Here is a 15,052-nt window from a genome sequence, read left to right as displayed (position 1 = left end):
CCGGCTCGCTTATCATGCACGTTATAAATACCTATGTCACGCATGCTTGTTTGTCACGCAAGCTATACATGTACGTTAATATATACTGAATTTTCTAAAATTTCTTAAAATAATTTTAGATTTAGGTATAATTTACACTATAGGGTAAAAGTGATCAACTCGCTTGTCTGATCAACTCACTTATCAAGTACGTTAACCTAAACTTTTATTTTTCTATATTTTAAGCTAACTTTGGATTTTTATGAATTTATTTGAAATTGCTTTTAAGGTAGAAATATAAATGCGGCGCTTGCTTGACTGCGGCGCTTGCTTATCAAGTACGTTAGTGGTATTTCATTATTAATAATTAGAGGGTATGCACTTAAGATAGTATTTGATTTCTTAACTAACCCATGATAATATCCTTATCCAGACAGGTGCAAGATCATCTCTCTCTCGCGGTATATATTCCACCAATAGCTCTTATCAAATAGCTCCCTAGTGCGCTTATAATACCACTCCGTGTAGAGACGAATGGCGTGCAAAAATCCTCCAAACTCTTCTGCCCTTGAGCCCCCTTGATTAATAGGTTTGAAAACTTAGACGCAGTATAGATGCGAACGAGAGTCAATAGGATTCTCTGGGCCACCGGTGTCGTTCAAGCATTCGCCTTCCAATCTCGCAGTCTCAGAAGAAGTAGGAAGATCTGCTCGTCCGACAGCTCGGATCGCCCTCGTCAGAGTCACTTGTTGTCAGGACCGAAGCGAACAGGCTTAGGAGACGCCCTGGATGGTTAAGCTGGAGTGCGGGAGTGACAGCATCCCAAAATGAACCTGCGTGGGTATGGTTCTCCAGCTCCTATTCTTGCTGAATTATCTTGAACGCAGCCTATGATGCCGTAGCTTGGGCCTCGGACCAAGTAACCTTTCAGAATGCCACTGTCGAACCGCCGCTGCCAGAAACAATAGTGTTGTTATCTGGGTGAACAGCCACAGCCCAAACGCGGTCCTCATGGTTATCGAGTGCGCACTCTGCTTCGCCCAAGTTGGCATCCCAGACCTTGACGAGGCCATCACCACCAGCGCTAGTGAACTGAATTCCGCTCTTGGACTTATCCTGTCCAGAAGACATGTTCAGCCACGCAACCTTCAACACACTGTTGGAGTTACTCTCCAAGGTTCTGATACAGGGATAGTTGCCGAAATCCCAGAGCTTGATAGTCTTGTCACCGCTGCTAGCTAGAACGGCGCCCTTTCCAGTGACAGGCCATCTTCACCCTGGATAGGTGCGGGTGAAAACTGAACCGACCAGACACCTCGCTTGTCAACGCGCAGGACGCCCTGGACCTCACCCTCCTCCACAGACCAGATCTTGACCGTCTTGTCCTGCGATGCAGATGCAAAAAGCAGCTTCGAGTGGCGAACGTTGATTGCGTTGATGTCCTTGTCGTGTGCTTTTCGGGTGAAAACGGCGCAGGAACCGGTCTTGCGGCCCATGTGCTGGGCTGTTCGAGGGATTTCCAACTTCTTGACGATTTGATCTTGAGAACATGTAACAAAGGAAAGGGAGAAGGTTGCTTAAAGGATCAGAGCGCGTGGCGGATGACTCGGGAGGGACGCCTTTGGGGGTTGCGACCGCACCCAGCTATTCAGCGTGACTAGAGAATGTTGCCCAGTATGTGCAAGAGTTGTTGGCATAACCAGTACGCCAGAGCTTGGCTGTGTTATCCTTGGCGCCTGTGGCAATCCAGTGGTCTGACCAGTCAATATCGAGAGAAATAAAGGTTTCATCATGGCCCTTGAGGAGAGCAACGTGTTGCCCAAAGTAAGGGGGAGAGTCAGGGTCCCACGCAGATCCACCTCCCTGAGTCTCTGTCTCTGTCTCAGAAACGAGCTTGATATCCGCCGAGTTTGTGGCTAGGGCAACGCGTGAATAGTCTGGAAGGAGGTACCCTAAGTCGACAATGTCATCGTGCGTTCCAGATATTCTTCGGAAGGGCTCCGGTGCCCAGATCGATGGCGCCTCTGCCTTCCCCAGTCATACTAACTATCGAGAAAAGGCTGGAAAACAAGAAGTTCCTAAACTCTACATCAACAACTGCCATCAAGGACACTGGACATTTACAAGACATGCAGTTATACAACGATGCTTGGAGAAGGATTTCCAGCGTTTTTGAGAACTATCGAGAGAACTGGCTCAATGGTATGCAACAGTGGGCCATGCCGGGCGTACGGGCGCCAGTTCAACCACTTGTCGACAACCTTCAAGGGCAGCAATCCAGCCAGCCGACACCATCACGTTCCCATACAAGCCGGCCCTTGCCCATGGTCTCTATCCCGAGCTTCGCTGTTCAGTAGCCTATCAGTCCGGCCCAAACATCGCCCATCACCATCCCGGAGGCCTCTACAACCCGTTGGCTGCCTCTTCCCTTGCCTTTCCTCCTCCCTCGTTGTGATGCCGGCTTCTTCCTCCCAACACCAACGGGACCGTATTTTGCGCCAGGCCAGTGCCAAATCCACCTCATAAAGAGGCCTAGCTGGCAGCTATCCAGACTTTTAGGCCTGTGTCGATAGGCTTATTGGGGACGTATGTAACTTGCTTATGCCTTCCAGTATATCGGATCATGCCCTCGTCTACGGTAGGATGTGAGCCCGGATTAGAAAGCTCTGTTGTTGCAAGTTGAATATTTTGAGACCATAGCTCAACTCATTGGAAGACGATAGGAAAGTCGTCATCGTCAGTGAATTTAGTGCGGTTAGAAAGCTGGAGGTGATGACGAAGGAGTTGAAATCGGTCATAAGTCATGACCTTGATTATCGAGTGTTCAGGCCGCTGATCCTCTAGGTCTTCTAATGGTTTTGGACTGTTATCTCGCTGTGGGCCCCTATATAAATAAGGATCCCAAGCCAGAGATACCCCTCTGCGGCGGTAGTTAGCTTCCAGGTGCGGAGGTGTGACCTTTTTGTTATTTCGTGTTGTTAGCTATTAATAACGCCGCTCCGGAGTAGGCTATTAGCCCAGTTATTGGTATACTTGGCCCAGTTATTAGCTAGGGAAATAGGTACGAAGTGTTAGAAAAGTAACAGCCAGAGGAGCAACGCCGGCCATGTATCCCCTCTAAGGATATGGAAGGGTGTAGCGCGTCAGAAACACGACAACGACGCGATTGCATTTTAAGCCGGACTTGAATCAGCAGTTCGGGCCGAATTGGCGATAGTGATTAATGAAAAGACTCTTAGAGAAGGTCACTCTCATCTCTTCGATAAATACGTTTTGCTCGGCAACGTAATTGACGCACGCAAACTTCACCACAAGCACTTCTACTCCCTCAACGTCGACTACGGCCACCAGGCATACGTTGACAAGCTCATCAGCCAACGTCACATTGTTGTCAAGGCCATGCAGAGAGTCGAAAAGCGAACCACTCAAGTCTTGTACCGGAAAGAGAAATGGTTCGCTTGGATTCGCGAGGTTCAGCAGGAGGAGGAAGCCAATGATGAGAAGGAGGGGAAGAAGGTTAAGCAGGAAGCTGCACTGTTCAAACGTCACGTCAAGGAGCTGGGGGGTAGACTCGCCAAGGTACGACAGAAGGGGAAGCAGAAGCGTCAAGATGCGTACCTCGAAGATGCATACAGGGAAGGCTCATCGCAGCATTGCGGGAGAGCAACTATCCTATGCCCGGCGCTGAGCTACCAGAGCCCGACAGGAACAACATCGAGACCGAAGAGGAGATGCGAAACCGGCTAGGCCATGGGTAAAGAAGAACTATGACAACGTCTGGGGCTTCCAGATCGTGGGGACACTGGAGAACCCCTACGAGACCCATGAAAAGACGGCACCAATGACCAACGAGGAGATTGAGTCAACCGTCAGCGACATCCGACAGATCAAGCACCTGCTGTGTTGTCGTCTGCTTCTCGGGCAAGCCTCTATGCTGCCTGCTGCCCTCCGTGCCAACAGCGTCGAGGAGCTTCTCAATGACCCTCAGGTCGCCGAATCGGATCTGCGAGATCTCTGCCTCAAGGTTGAGGGGCCTACTCTGCAGGACATTCGAGATGCGTGTGCAGACTTTGCCCGCGGCGATGAAGCAGAAGAGGGATAAGATGCTGGTGAGGTTGAAGAAGAAGACGAGGACGGTGAAACCTTTGAAGAGTTTCTTAACGACGATAGCCACTATAAGAATCTCCATACCTAGGACTGGCTGCTCGAAAAGTTTCTTGGCCAGCTGGAAAAGAAAAAGCCGTCCAAGAAGAAGAAGAAGAAGAGAAAGGTCGCCGTCTGTGGAAAAAGCATCTGGAACCACACCAGCGAGAAGTCCACGTCTCGAGACGGCTGGCTTTAGTTCTCAGCCATGGCCAAGGACTGCGATCTAAAGCACGCCATCCAGCTCTGTCGGAACTGGAACGAGTTCTCCGATCTGAACCTGCTCGCCTTGTGGCAGTACTTCCCGAATTCGAACTGGGTATCCTGGGGTAACAACCGACTCATCCAACAGCTTCAAGAGCTGGGCTTCTTCCTTTACTTTGTCGATCTTGAGGCCCAGCAGCATAGCCGTTACAATCAGGTTGGTGGCCGAATCTCAAACCGACGTCAACACGACATTGTTGAGACGCGAAATATCATCGTCGGACACATGAAGCGCAACGACCTCATCACCCGTCGTTTCTGCAGTACCTGTTGATGCGGACGGGAGAACTGCTGGTCATGGTGCGAGATGGAAAGACAGGGCGTGTCATCACCGCGCCTCCTAAAGAACAGCTCTGGACGTATCGTATGAAGCAGGGTCTTGGAAGGGCTTCTAAGAACGAGTGGCGCAACGTCTTGGAGGTCGGACCTCTGTACTTTGATATGACTGATATGCTGCGAGGATAGCGGTTCGGGTTCGATGACTGCTATGACGTCTTTATCTGGGACTTTGTCCCTTGCTAGTCATCCCTGGATATGTACAACGTTGTCATCACAGTACGTTCCCTACTCAATCACAGATTTACACAGCTGACAGATAACCATAGGAACTGAGAAATGCGTGGCGCATCAAGCATCGCCGCGACGTGTATCAGTACATGAAACCCCTCTTGACCACGATGACAAGAGAGAAGGACACGATGCGCACTCGTCTGACCAAGCCTGACGAAAATGTAAAAAGCCTTTGGGACACCGTCATGGACAAGAGGAGCGAATTCAGGCTCTTTGACATCAAAGGACACAGCGTCAAGTGTCGCACCGGCGCCGAGCTAGACAGTTCGCCCGACATATTTTACAACGACGTCGACCTCAACGTCCTCGAGGATGAGATCCTGTTTCCAGATGAGCTGGTCCCGAACAAGAAGAACGTGCCTTTCCGGGAGATCAAGAACGGTGTTAGTCGCATCGAAGATAGTGTTCTGCCCAGCACTATCCGTCACCTCGAAGAGGGTATGGAGGCGTTGGCAAAGGGCAAAGACCCCATGAAGGCCCTTAAAGCTGTCAAGGATCGCGACAATAACAGTATCTGGTCCATACCCAAGGTTTGGGAGACTGGCCTTAAACAAGCCTGCAAGGAAACGCTCTCGGACGCACAACGCAGGCTCCTCAAACGTACCGGCCTGTCTACCACCCATCCTCGACTGGCTCGACCTGCAAGCAGACTACAAAGACTACATCCACGACCCCTCTTTCCCCTGGCCACACGGCTTCATCATCCAAGATCTAGTCAAAGCCTTCGCATTAGTGGCCATGCTCTTCCCAGAAGCAGAGGCTGCCACGCTCGTCACCCAGTTCATCAAATCTAAGCAATGCGACAACTTTAGAAACACTCTTCTGTTTAACCCCAAGGAACGGAGCAAGACGTTACCTAATCGCAGATCTCGGACTAGTTATAAGTTCCGAGATCCCGCTTTCTGGACCGAGTGGAATGGGTTCTTCAAGACCAAGTCTTTCTACGCCGATGTGTGCCCCTTTGACTGGGGCCTGGCAATCCGCGCCATTGTTGCCATCCAGACTAAGCCGTGGCTGAGGGAGATTGACCTGTGGAAGAGTTTCACCAATACCGATCTGGAGTTTCTGCAGGGGCCGGACCCTTATTGGCTGGACTGAGAGGTGAAGAGCCGAATGGATGGTGGTCTGAGTGACGCGAAACAAAATGGGGTATCGTGTGGCCATAGTTGAGTGAGGCATAAGTCGTGACCGTGCCTTGATAGCACAAAGTGTAAGCACCGTGAACGGCTCAATGATCTCACGTGAATCTTGCTACCAAGTGGTGATGGCCTAGACTCGAAAGTTGATGACGCCCTGCGCAACTATAACCTTGTTAGTTCAAATACAGTTCAGTGGTCATGCCTCGCGAAAGCAGTCGAGTTACGGCCTTTAGTAGTCAAAATCTCGCCAGCTGCCTCCTGTCTTGGAGGCTTGGAGTCCAGTAGTTCAGTATTCTAGCACGCGCTAGTTGGTAGGGCTAGTGCAAGGTGTATTCTGTGGCTGATACAGACATCCATTGAAAGATGAGACCCAAATGATACCTAGCCGCAAGGCTGAAACCTGATTGACTGGGCAAAGGCGCAAGGCACAATCTCAGGCGCCATTTTGTATCCTTCTAGCCAGAGCCTTGTCTAGGCAACAGACCCTACAACAGCCTCGAGCTAAGAGAAAAGGGCATGGCGCCGCACCACAGGCGAGGAGTCACTGTTAGAAGCGAGATAGTACGCTTATCTTATACTTTTCCGGGGATAATTGTAAAAACCGACAGTTTATGAGTCACGGCTTCTTATAGCTGTAGGCTATTAAGCGCAAGGCACAGTCGAGTTGGTTATAAGGGTAGGCAGCAAGCACTTAATAAGCCAATGTGACTGGGCCGTGCATTGCTCAGCCCCGCACGTGGTGGATGCCACAACTCCCCCAACTTGTCCCTGTCAGATAGATAAAGCATCTCAACTCTTTCAATCCCGTCCCCAGCGCCCATCGCAAAGAAAAAACAAGACGCTGTAGTAGCCATGGGGGAACGTATCACCATTCTCTACAATGACTCGATCGACTCTGATAACTGGGCTGCCCAGAGAGCTGTCATCAGAGCCACGTCCAGGGAGTCCAATACGCGCATCATCTGGATTTTTGAGCCTCGTCAGGTATCCCTGGGATTGAACAAGTCGGCTGAGCAGCAGAGCCGTTGTTTAAAGCTCATCATCAAGCATTTCCCAGATCATGGAAAGCCCTTCAAGGTGCTTCTCGGCGGTCTTTTGACTGAAAAGGATGTACAAAGCGTCCCAGAACTGAGCGAAGAGGACAAAGAAACTGTGAGTGAGGAGTTTGTTGGATGGCGCAAATATTGAGGCTGACATGAATTTTTCTACCACAGCTTCGCCTAGCCATCAAGCCTGATTACGGGCCCAAAGAAGATGCATTCTTACACAGAGAACTTGTCGCTTGGGATCACGCAGCGGCGCTAAATGAATGGCTTCACGCTCCTGTCGAGGTTTTCATTGATCTCGACGGCTTTGAAGAAGTCCACAACCCAGTGAATCTCTTCTTCCACCGACAAGAGGAGCTGGTCGCTCGCAGCGAAAAAGAACTTCTTCGCTACGGAGACATCATGGATGAGCCGCTACCGCAGCGACTAGGCAGCCTCAGAGAGTGGTACAAGACCTGCACAAAGACAGCGGAGAAGGAAATTGGAGGCGTCGGAAACTCGGTTAAGCAACTCGAGCTTGACTCGCTCTGTGAAACCATCAAATCTGCAGAGAGCGTGCTATTCCTCGGTGGCGCGTCTCTCGGAATTCTTCAGCGGTTCATCAACAAAGGCGTCGCTGACAAGGTCAAATGCCATCTGCAAATTGTGGGTACCCCGAGAGTCGTTTCTCCTAAGCACCTTCTAATTGATGTATACAGGGAACATGCGACCTGGCGCTGAACTCATTCCCCAACCAGTTCAACATTGCTTTGAACCCCAAAGCCGCTGAATTCGTCTTCGAGCACTTTCGCGACTTCGCCGACTTTGTGGTAGTCCCATCGCATAGTGCACAAAATGCCCGGTACTCTCTCGTCGGACTCAAGAAAGAAGGCGGTCCAACAATGGAAAGAAGATGCCTCGGCTTCAACTGCGGCGAGGAGCCCCTCAAGATGGCGAGAAACCAAGTATCACTGGATAAGAACTACGCAGGCAGAAAAGCCCCCATGCCGGACCTGACAGCATTCCTATATGCCCTCAAGCCCGGGTTCGGCGACGCAAAACAGGGCTACGTCCAAGTTGAAAACCAAAAGGGCACGCTCATCTTTAGGAGGAGTGACTCGGGCATCAAGATGTACGACCTAGAGGCGCCGATCAAGTTTGAAGCGGACGAGGTTGTCGCTCTGCTGGACTCGCTGGAAAAGGAGAACGCCTAGGACAGCCTTGGCTGGGAAATGAATTTTTTTTTTGGGAACCCGTCTTATAATAATTTGATGAATTATCACGTAATTAGACAAATGGGGTAGTGCGCAACTTTCTTCTTTCCTTGTATCTACTTGACTTTTATTGTCCTGGACCATATCTGTCTTGCTCGGTCTGCTAAGCTTTCTGCTGCGGAATGGGAAATGCTTTATACCCATATAGCTTATTTCAGCTTGTTTCATGTTACTTCTGCTAGAAGGGTTGTTATTTCCGGGCGTTATAGCATAATGACCTCGATGGATAGTCTCAAACGGATATTCAGTCACGTGCTCATGTGCGATGAAACGACATGGTGGGTAATCTACAGTTCTACCTCCATCCACCTTCATTCCGCCAAAGAACTATCCCTCTTTACAGCAAGGAAACTCAAGCTCCACAGTTATCGGATATTGCTCTCCGTCCCCGAGGTCAGGGCACTCAAGGGCGAGAACTTGTAGCCTCCGTTGCTGTACGTCCAGCTCCACACTCCAGGCTGTAACTGGTCTTCAATGAGATCCCAAAGGTAATTGTATGCACTCTTCAAGGCATTGTAAACTCCTTCGTCTCGACAGAATGAGGGAACGTGGCGGATGGGACAAGGTGCTCGCTTCGCATGGCATGCAAGGCACCTTTGTAGCTGTCTCTCTAAACCTTTTGCCATCAGTGCTAGTTGCCAACCCCATATGACGGTCCCATGGTACGCTGGGTTGGTGAAAATGCCAATCAAGTCGTCGTCGCCGGATAGAGCTATGTTCGCAACAACTGCTCCCACCGGAGAGCTCAGACCAGAGGGGAATAGCCGTAGAATGGCGTTGGCAGTTGCGTTAATAAAGGTTATCAGCTGCTCGTCATCTTCAGAGCCAAATAGGAAGAGCCGGAATGCTGTGTCTGTATGGGTCTTTGCATCGCGATAGCACCATCAATTAATTATCAATAAAATAATTATATACACCAAAATGAAGCCTGAATCGTACCGTTCAATATTTTATATACCATCCTCGTGCAGCTTTAACGGCGCGTAGTCGGCGCTCAAGTGAGCCCATTAGCTTCGAAATCGTTGATTGCGGAATATCCGCCCACGCAATCAACACGCATCGATCAAATTCTGCCCTGTGGGCTATATTATCCTTGAAATCTTTGAGATGAGGCAATTAATTCTTCAATTTATCCTTTAATAGATTCCACAGGTTCTCAATTGGACTCATATCCGGCGAATTAGGTGGCCAATCGATTAGTTCAATGTTATGGTATAAGAACCATCTGGAAATCGCTTTTGCGGTATGAATACTAGCATTATCTTGCTGAAACCTTCTGGTCCCGTCGTATGAAGGTATGAGGCCATCACTAAGTGCGATTTCGTAACTCCAAGAAGAGTATCCTTGTTTTGGGGCGATTGGATCGCGCTTCATAGGGATTAATCGGGTTCTTCCTTTGCACCAAATTCCTGCCCAGTACATCATCGAAATCGTAGGTTTAACATGATCCGTCGTATTCACAAGTTCCACATTATACTTTTCATGAGGCGCCCGGAAGAGCAAAGAGCGCGAGCTACGAGCTGTGTTGGTGATTGGAGACTCGTCGGAGCAAATCATCTGAGCTGGTGATCAATTAGATACCCCTATCAACTTCACGATGTCATACCTCATTCAATTCTTCAATCTGGGGCAACCAAATACGCACAAATTGACGCCTTAGCTTCGCTTGTTCAGAGTTTATTCTTGGCTCCATTGCTTTCCATTTGCGCTTGTAATGGAAAGAAACGACGCGCCGAAGTGTCCGGAGGCACACCCGATCATCGATTGCAGAAGACAATGCGGCCCATGAGATAAACCGATCTTTGCGAATAAGACGTATGATGTGTCACCTTTCGTATGCATTGAGTGCCCAAGGCCGCCCAGACCGGGGTTTACTTTCGACGCTTCCTGTCTCTGCAAAGCGTTTCTCAATCGCCCCGACAGCCTTGTGGTCGGTGCCCATCTTGCTCGCGACTTGGCGCTGAGACATACCGGCCATTCGCATACCGATCATTGCGCCTTTCGCAACGGGACTCCATTCTTGGCCTCTCCGATGATTTGCGGTCAGAATGGTACCGAATTTACGAGGATCAGACATTATTGTGATGAATTGTGTGTGTTGGAAGAAGGAGAGTGAGTCGGCGTCATTACGCGTTGAGATGCGGGGCGCGTCAGGTGGGGGCAGACTTTAGTCACATAATTGTAAGTAACGTGCTCCACAAGCGAGTGTCCCATACAAGCGAGTGTCCCAAAAATCTCAGTCTTTAAGACTAGATTAAAGATTAAAACACAACAAAGCATTTAATCAATTAACCTTAATTGCTATCCTCTTCCCCGGATATATAAACAATAATTTGACATGTTCTTCTATTATGACCGGCCTTGCCGCATATTCCACAGCGGCTTTCCTTTAGTCGCGCCGACCCGCCTCGATCGCCACTTCTCGATGATTCGGCCACTCCCTGCGTATTATCATCCATTTGACCAATGGCTTCCCTACCCTCATCTATAGTCATTTTCCCTCCATTACGTAGGCGGGTCTTTTTTGCTCTGCGCCGCTTGCTAAGGGTCTCATTTGACTGTCGAAGGATTTGGTTCTCAGACCTCAATAATGCCATTTGATGCATTATTGCCTTTGTTCCCTTAGAAAATGACTTAAGTGCCTCTAGAATGGAGGCTGGAGAGCTACTCCGATGCCTTCTGATTCGTCTCTCAAGGTATTCAGTCTGAGAAGTGGCCTCGAGGACAGTCTTTGGGGTCTTAGAGACCCAAGGCCCAGGCAGGCTAACCTCTTCCTCAACCGGCGTTGGAGTCCGTAGCTGCACATCGAGTTTTGATATGACACTTTCCGGGTCTAAAGGAACAAGCCCGGCTCCTCTGAAACCTCCCTTGATATTGCTTGTCGTCATGGCAGCTTGGTAGGCGGCGTAAAAGGCCGGGAAGAACTCAGTCTTCGAAATGTGGGTGATAGAGCATCTGATCAAATGCTCAACCTCTCGACCGTATGCCTTTTCTAGCGGCCCAAAGCACCCAACATCAAGAGGCTGAAGCAGATGAGACGAATGAGGTGGCATACAAAGCGTGATGATCTTGTTTTCCTCGCAATATTTCTCGAAGTCGACTGAATGGTGACTTTCATGCCCGTCGAGGATCAAAAGACGATACCGACCATTTGATCGGATGCTTGTATGCCGATTGAAATGCTTTAGCCACTCAAGACCCGTCTCATTATCAGTCCAGCCATTATGAGTCGTGGTAATAGCCCAATCGCCTGGGAGGTTGCTTTCCTGGTACCAGTTGGCGAGGTGATATTGGCCTGCAACCACGATGAATAGCTGGATCGCCCAGCCTTCCGCATTGATCGCTTGAATGACTGTAATCCATTCCCGGTTTCCGGGCTGGACTGATTTCGGTCTTCCACGTCTATCTGTGCCTGTGACAACCATTCCGCTTGCGATTATACCCATCATAAAGCCGGTCTCGTCAAAGTTGTAGATATCGGCGAGGGTGATACCATACTTTGCGATTGTGTTCGCTACGAGCGCGAACCAAGCGCGAATAACAGTCGGGTCTTCACATTTAGCCCTCTGATAGTCATACTTGCGAAAGAAACATGTATTAAGCTCTGTATGCCGCTTAACGAAGTTTAAAGCCCAGTTCTTGCCAACGGGTAATGCATTGCGGTCAGCAAGCAGTCGATTAGCCATTTCTTCAACACCCCGCAGTCGTGGGGGAAACCCTCGCGAATCTAGGTCGAGGATGAATTGAATGATGATCCGTTCCTCTAGATCGGATAGCTTGCGTGATTTGGGGATAGTATCGCGTTGAGACTGTATGCCTTTCTGCCGGCGACCTAGCTTCTTAGGACAGACTTGATAGATTGATGCGGCGCGTCGGACGCGTAATTTTGGGTCATTTTGAAGGGCACGAAGTGCAAGAAGAATATTTGCCTCACTATTTGATTGGGACATCTTTGGTGGTTGAGAATCAATTGATCAATTGAAAAGAAGAGAGGTTGAGGGGTTTTTGAGACACTCGCTTGTATGGGACACTCGCTTGTGGAGCACGTTATTTATAAAGGGAATCAGCGTGAGTGATGCCATCATAGAAATCATCCTTTCTCATGTAATCTTCCACGAGAGATATGCCTTTCTCAGTCGTGATATTGTACTGGAACAGTCTTGTCCTCCCACATCTTGGCCCGCTTGGCAGCAGCAGCTTTCCATGCCTCCGCTTTGGCGTTGTTGGGATAAATATCTAGCATGCCTGTCAACTCCGAGATGGCGTATAGTGCTGCTGGCACCAGCGCGCAGTTCACATCAAAGGGGATTCGAGCATTCCCCAGACTGGATGGGGAATATCTCCTCTGTCACGTACCCTCATTGTCTTTGAGCTGGATTAGGTTCTTGATAGATGGGTCCCTCTCGAAAGCTTCGGTTGCCTTCATGATCTTTTGTGCGCCGATGTAGCTGAGGTCTGTCCAGGTCAAGTCTCGATTCTGAGCGTTCACCAGCTGATAAAATCTCATTGGGTCCCGTAGGATCCTCTGGGAACGTCGTCTTGGGGAATGGGACGAAACCAGATGTCTTCTTTGACGTGGAGACAAGCCTGCTTAGGCTTGCCTTCGAAATGTCTAGGTGTATGGCCAGAGAATAGCTCTTGCCACTGAGTAGGGCCCAGATTCGGTGTCTCGCTAGAAGCTTGCGATTTGAGAAAATGCTGTTTATCAAGTGTATGAGGCACGTTGCGAGGGAACATTTTCGCAATACCATGATGGTTAGATGTTCCCTCAGCTTCCGTATGCGCTGCCAGAGATTCCCGATGCTCCTGGGCACCACAACCATGGATTCTGACAAGATATTGCTGAACAGACTTCTGCGTGGCATATTGCAAATCATTCCAGGTCTTGTCACGAAGAAGATCTGCTTTCACTTCAGCATAGACCTCTAGACTCCCAGACTCTGTCTGATCTTTGCGCTCTTCGGCACTATAGGCGTTGACTGGTTCCTCGTCGTAATAGGCTGGCTCGGTGTTGATTATGCCCGGATCATCATCTTCCTGGCTAGGGGTGATAAAAATGTCCCCGGAAGAGATTTTATCAGGTCCAAACTCCCCAGTGTCGGCCAACGAACTGTTCTCTGGTTCCGTCTGCACATTCTCCGCCACAGACTCAACTGTTCGAGACCACTCAGCCTGATGATTTGCGGTCTCAATATCTTGTTTCGCCCTTTGCCGTTGCCGGCATTTCTAGGTGCGTTCCGCTTGCAGGCGACGTCGACGTAGCGCAGCGGGGTCATGTTCGTCCACAAATCGGAACTCCATTGTTGCTTTCTTTCAGTGGTTCATATCGAAATGATTTTGGTGGGTGATTTCGGAGCTAGTTGGCGGACCATGGCGAGTGCGATAAATGGAGCCGAGTTGGTGAAGATGCCCACACCTATAACTAAACACGGGCGGACCCCCGATTTCGGCGTCAATTCTTACGACGAATGAAGTTCCGCGGCATTTATGGCCGAAATAACGTGGCGTCACTCGCTCCGAGGGTTCAATTGCGGCGAGGAATGATTCGTGCAAGACCCTAGCCAAGCACTTGAGAGTCAGCTGGGGGGGGCCAATGATGGTGGTGCGCAATTGGCTCCCCTGTTTTGGTGATCGACAGTTGAGACACCGACAATGTAACTCCAATTGGAGAATAATTGCGCAAGACCCCCATTGGTGCCCGCCAGCATTGATAGCATAGAGAGGGGCCAATGAGAGCTTATCGCACTTCTGCTGCAGTTAGCACACCAAGCCTACTCCTCGGGGCGAATTTGAGAGAGCCCCCCCCCCCCCCCCCCGAATACCGTTTCTAGTCTACAGTAGAGATTCACTCTCACTATCTCCTTTATCGGGCACGGGAGGAAGGGGCAGTTTTGCGGACGATGAAGCGACCTTGGCTGTTTCTGTACACCCAATCCTGCACTATCTTGACCACGCGGTTGTCTTCCGCCTCTTGGTCTGCCCCAACCTCGCCGCTACCGGTCTGACCGGTATTCTGCTGTTGCTGGTCGTGGTGATCTCTGCACTTGGCTGGTCGCACAACCACTACCCTGTACCCGATATTTGGCCTCGTCGTTTGTGATCGGGATACTTTTACACGGCTGGCTGACAACCCGACGACCTCGAAAAACCTCCCAATCTCGTCTGGTGGCAACGTGGCCGTCAAAAATACCTTTTCGGCGCCCCATTCGTTCAATACCCGACCCAACTCCATCAACTGCGGCCGGAATTGGCCGGTACTGTCCAAAATGGCGTGGCACTCATCCACGACGACACGATCCAACGCTTTCCGTGCCTGCAACCGATTCACAAAATCGCCGAACCCTTTTGTTACTGCCGACTCGGGCGTGACGAACACGGTGGGGGTGATCTGGTGCCCGCCGCGACTATTCCAAACGTATGTCGCGATCTGGCTCTTGGCACAACGGCCGTGCAAATCATCTCGCAATGCCACCAACGGCACGATGACGATGGTTGTCCCTCCGTCGTCGCTGGAACAATACGTCGGTTAAACGACATGCTCTTGCCTTCTCCCGTGCCTGCGATCTGCACAATCGGGCTCTCACCCCGCATGATGGCCCGTATCACCGTCTCTTGCTGGCCACGGAACGCGGCGTTTGGGCCCATCATCTCCCTCAAC

The 15,052-nt window shown here is 50.2% G+C and overlaps 6 protein-coding genes across 6 annotated transcripts; 4 read left to right on the top strand and 2 right to left on the bottom strand.

Moving 5' to 3' along the window:
* Positions 1-906: 906 nt before the first annotated feature.
* Positions 907-2,016, bottom strand: LRP88_11560 (uncharacterized protein; the record flags this gene model as incomplete). The annotated part of the gene is made up of 3 exons (XM_083247986.1): positions 907-1,135; positions 1,225-1,519; positions 1,686-2,016. 3 exons carry the CDS (start codon positions 2,014-2,016, stop codon positions 907-909), a joined length of 855 nt encoding a protein of 284 aa, XP_083096265.1.
* A 1,236-nt stretch (positions 2,017-3,252) lies between these two features.
* LRP88_11559 (uncharacterized protein) lies at positions 3,253-4,081 on the top strand (the record flags this gene model as incomplete). Its single annotated transcript, XM_083247985.1, has 2 exons — positions 3,253-3,558; positions 3,686-4,081. 2 exons carry the CDS (start codon positions 3,253-3,255, stop codon positions 4,079-4,081), a joined length of 702 nt encoding a protein of 233 aa, XP_083096264.1.
* Positions 4,082-4,330: 249 nt separating this feature from the next.
* LRP88_11558 (uncharacterized protein) lies at positions 4,331-4,851 on the top strand (the record flags this gene model as incomplete). Its single annotated transcript, XM_083247984.1, has 2 exons — positions 4,331-4,543; positions 4,651-4,851. 2 exons carry the CDS (start codon positions 4,331-4,333, stop codon positions 4,849-4,851), a joined length of 414 nt encoding a protein of 137 aa, XP_083096263.1.
* Positions 4,852-4,920: 69 nt separating this feature from the next.
* On the top strand, positions 4,921-6,054 carry LRP88_11557 (uncharacterized protein; the record flags this gene model as incomplete). Its single annotated transcript, XM_083247983.1, has 3 exons — positions 4,921-4,941; positions 4,992-5,556; positions 5,606-6,054. 3 exons carry the CDS (start codon positions 4,921-4,923, stop codon positions 6,052-6,054), a joined length of 1,035 nt encoding a protein of 344 aa, XP_083096262.1.
* Positions 6,055-6,947: 893 nt separating this feature from the next.
* On the top strand, positions 6,948-8,334 carry LRP88_11556 (uncharacterized protein; the record flags this gene model as incomplete). The annotated part of the gene is made up of 3 exons (XM_083247982.1): positions 6,948-7,247; positions 7,310-7,786; positions 7,840-8,334. The coding sequence occupies 3 exons, from the start codon at positions 6,948-6,950 to the stop codon at positions 8,332-8,334; spliced, it is 1,272 nt and encodes a 423-aa protein (XP_083096261.1).
* Positions 8,335-12,526: 4,192 nt separating this feature from the next.
* On the bottom strand, positions 12,527-12,820 carry LRP88_11555 (uncharacterized protein; the record flags this gene model as incomplete). Its single annotated transcript, XM_083247981.1, has 2 exons — positions 12,527-12,666; positions 12,751-12,820. 2 exons carry the CDS (start codon positions 12,818-12,820, stop codon positions 12,527-12,529), a joined length of 210 nt encoding a protein of 69 aa, XP_083096260.1.
* Positions 12,821-15,052: the final 2,232 nt, after the last annotated feature.

This window comes from Fusarium phalaenopsidis (genome assembly GCF_050370095.1).
Source record: "Fusarium phalaenopsidis strain FUZ10S chromosome Unknown contig_32314, whole genome shotgun sequence".
Taxonomy (NCBI): domain Eukaryota; kingdom Fungi; phylum Ascomycota; class Sordariomycetes; order Hypocreales; family Nectriaceae; genus Fusarium; species Fusarium phalaenopsidis.
Note: the sequence above shows the minus strand (reverse complement) of the source record. Positions and strands in the feature narration are given on the sequence as shown.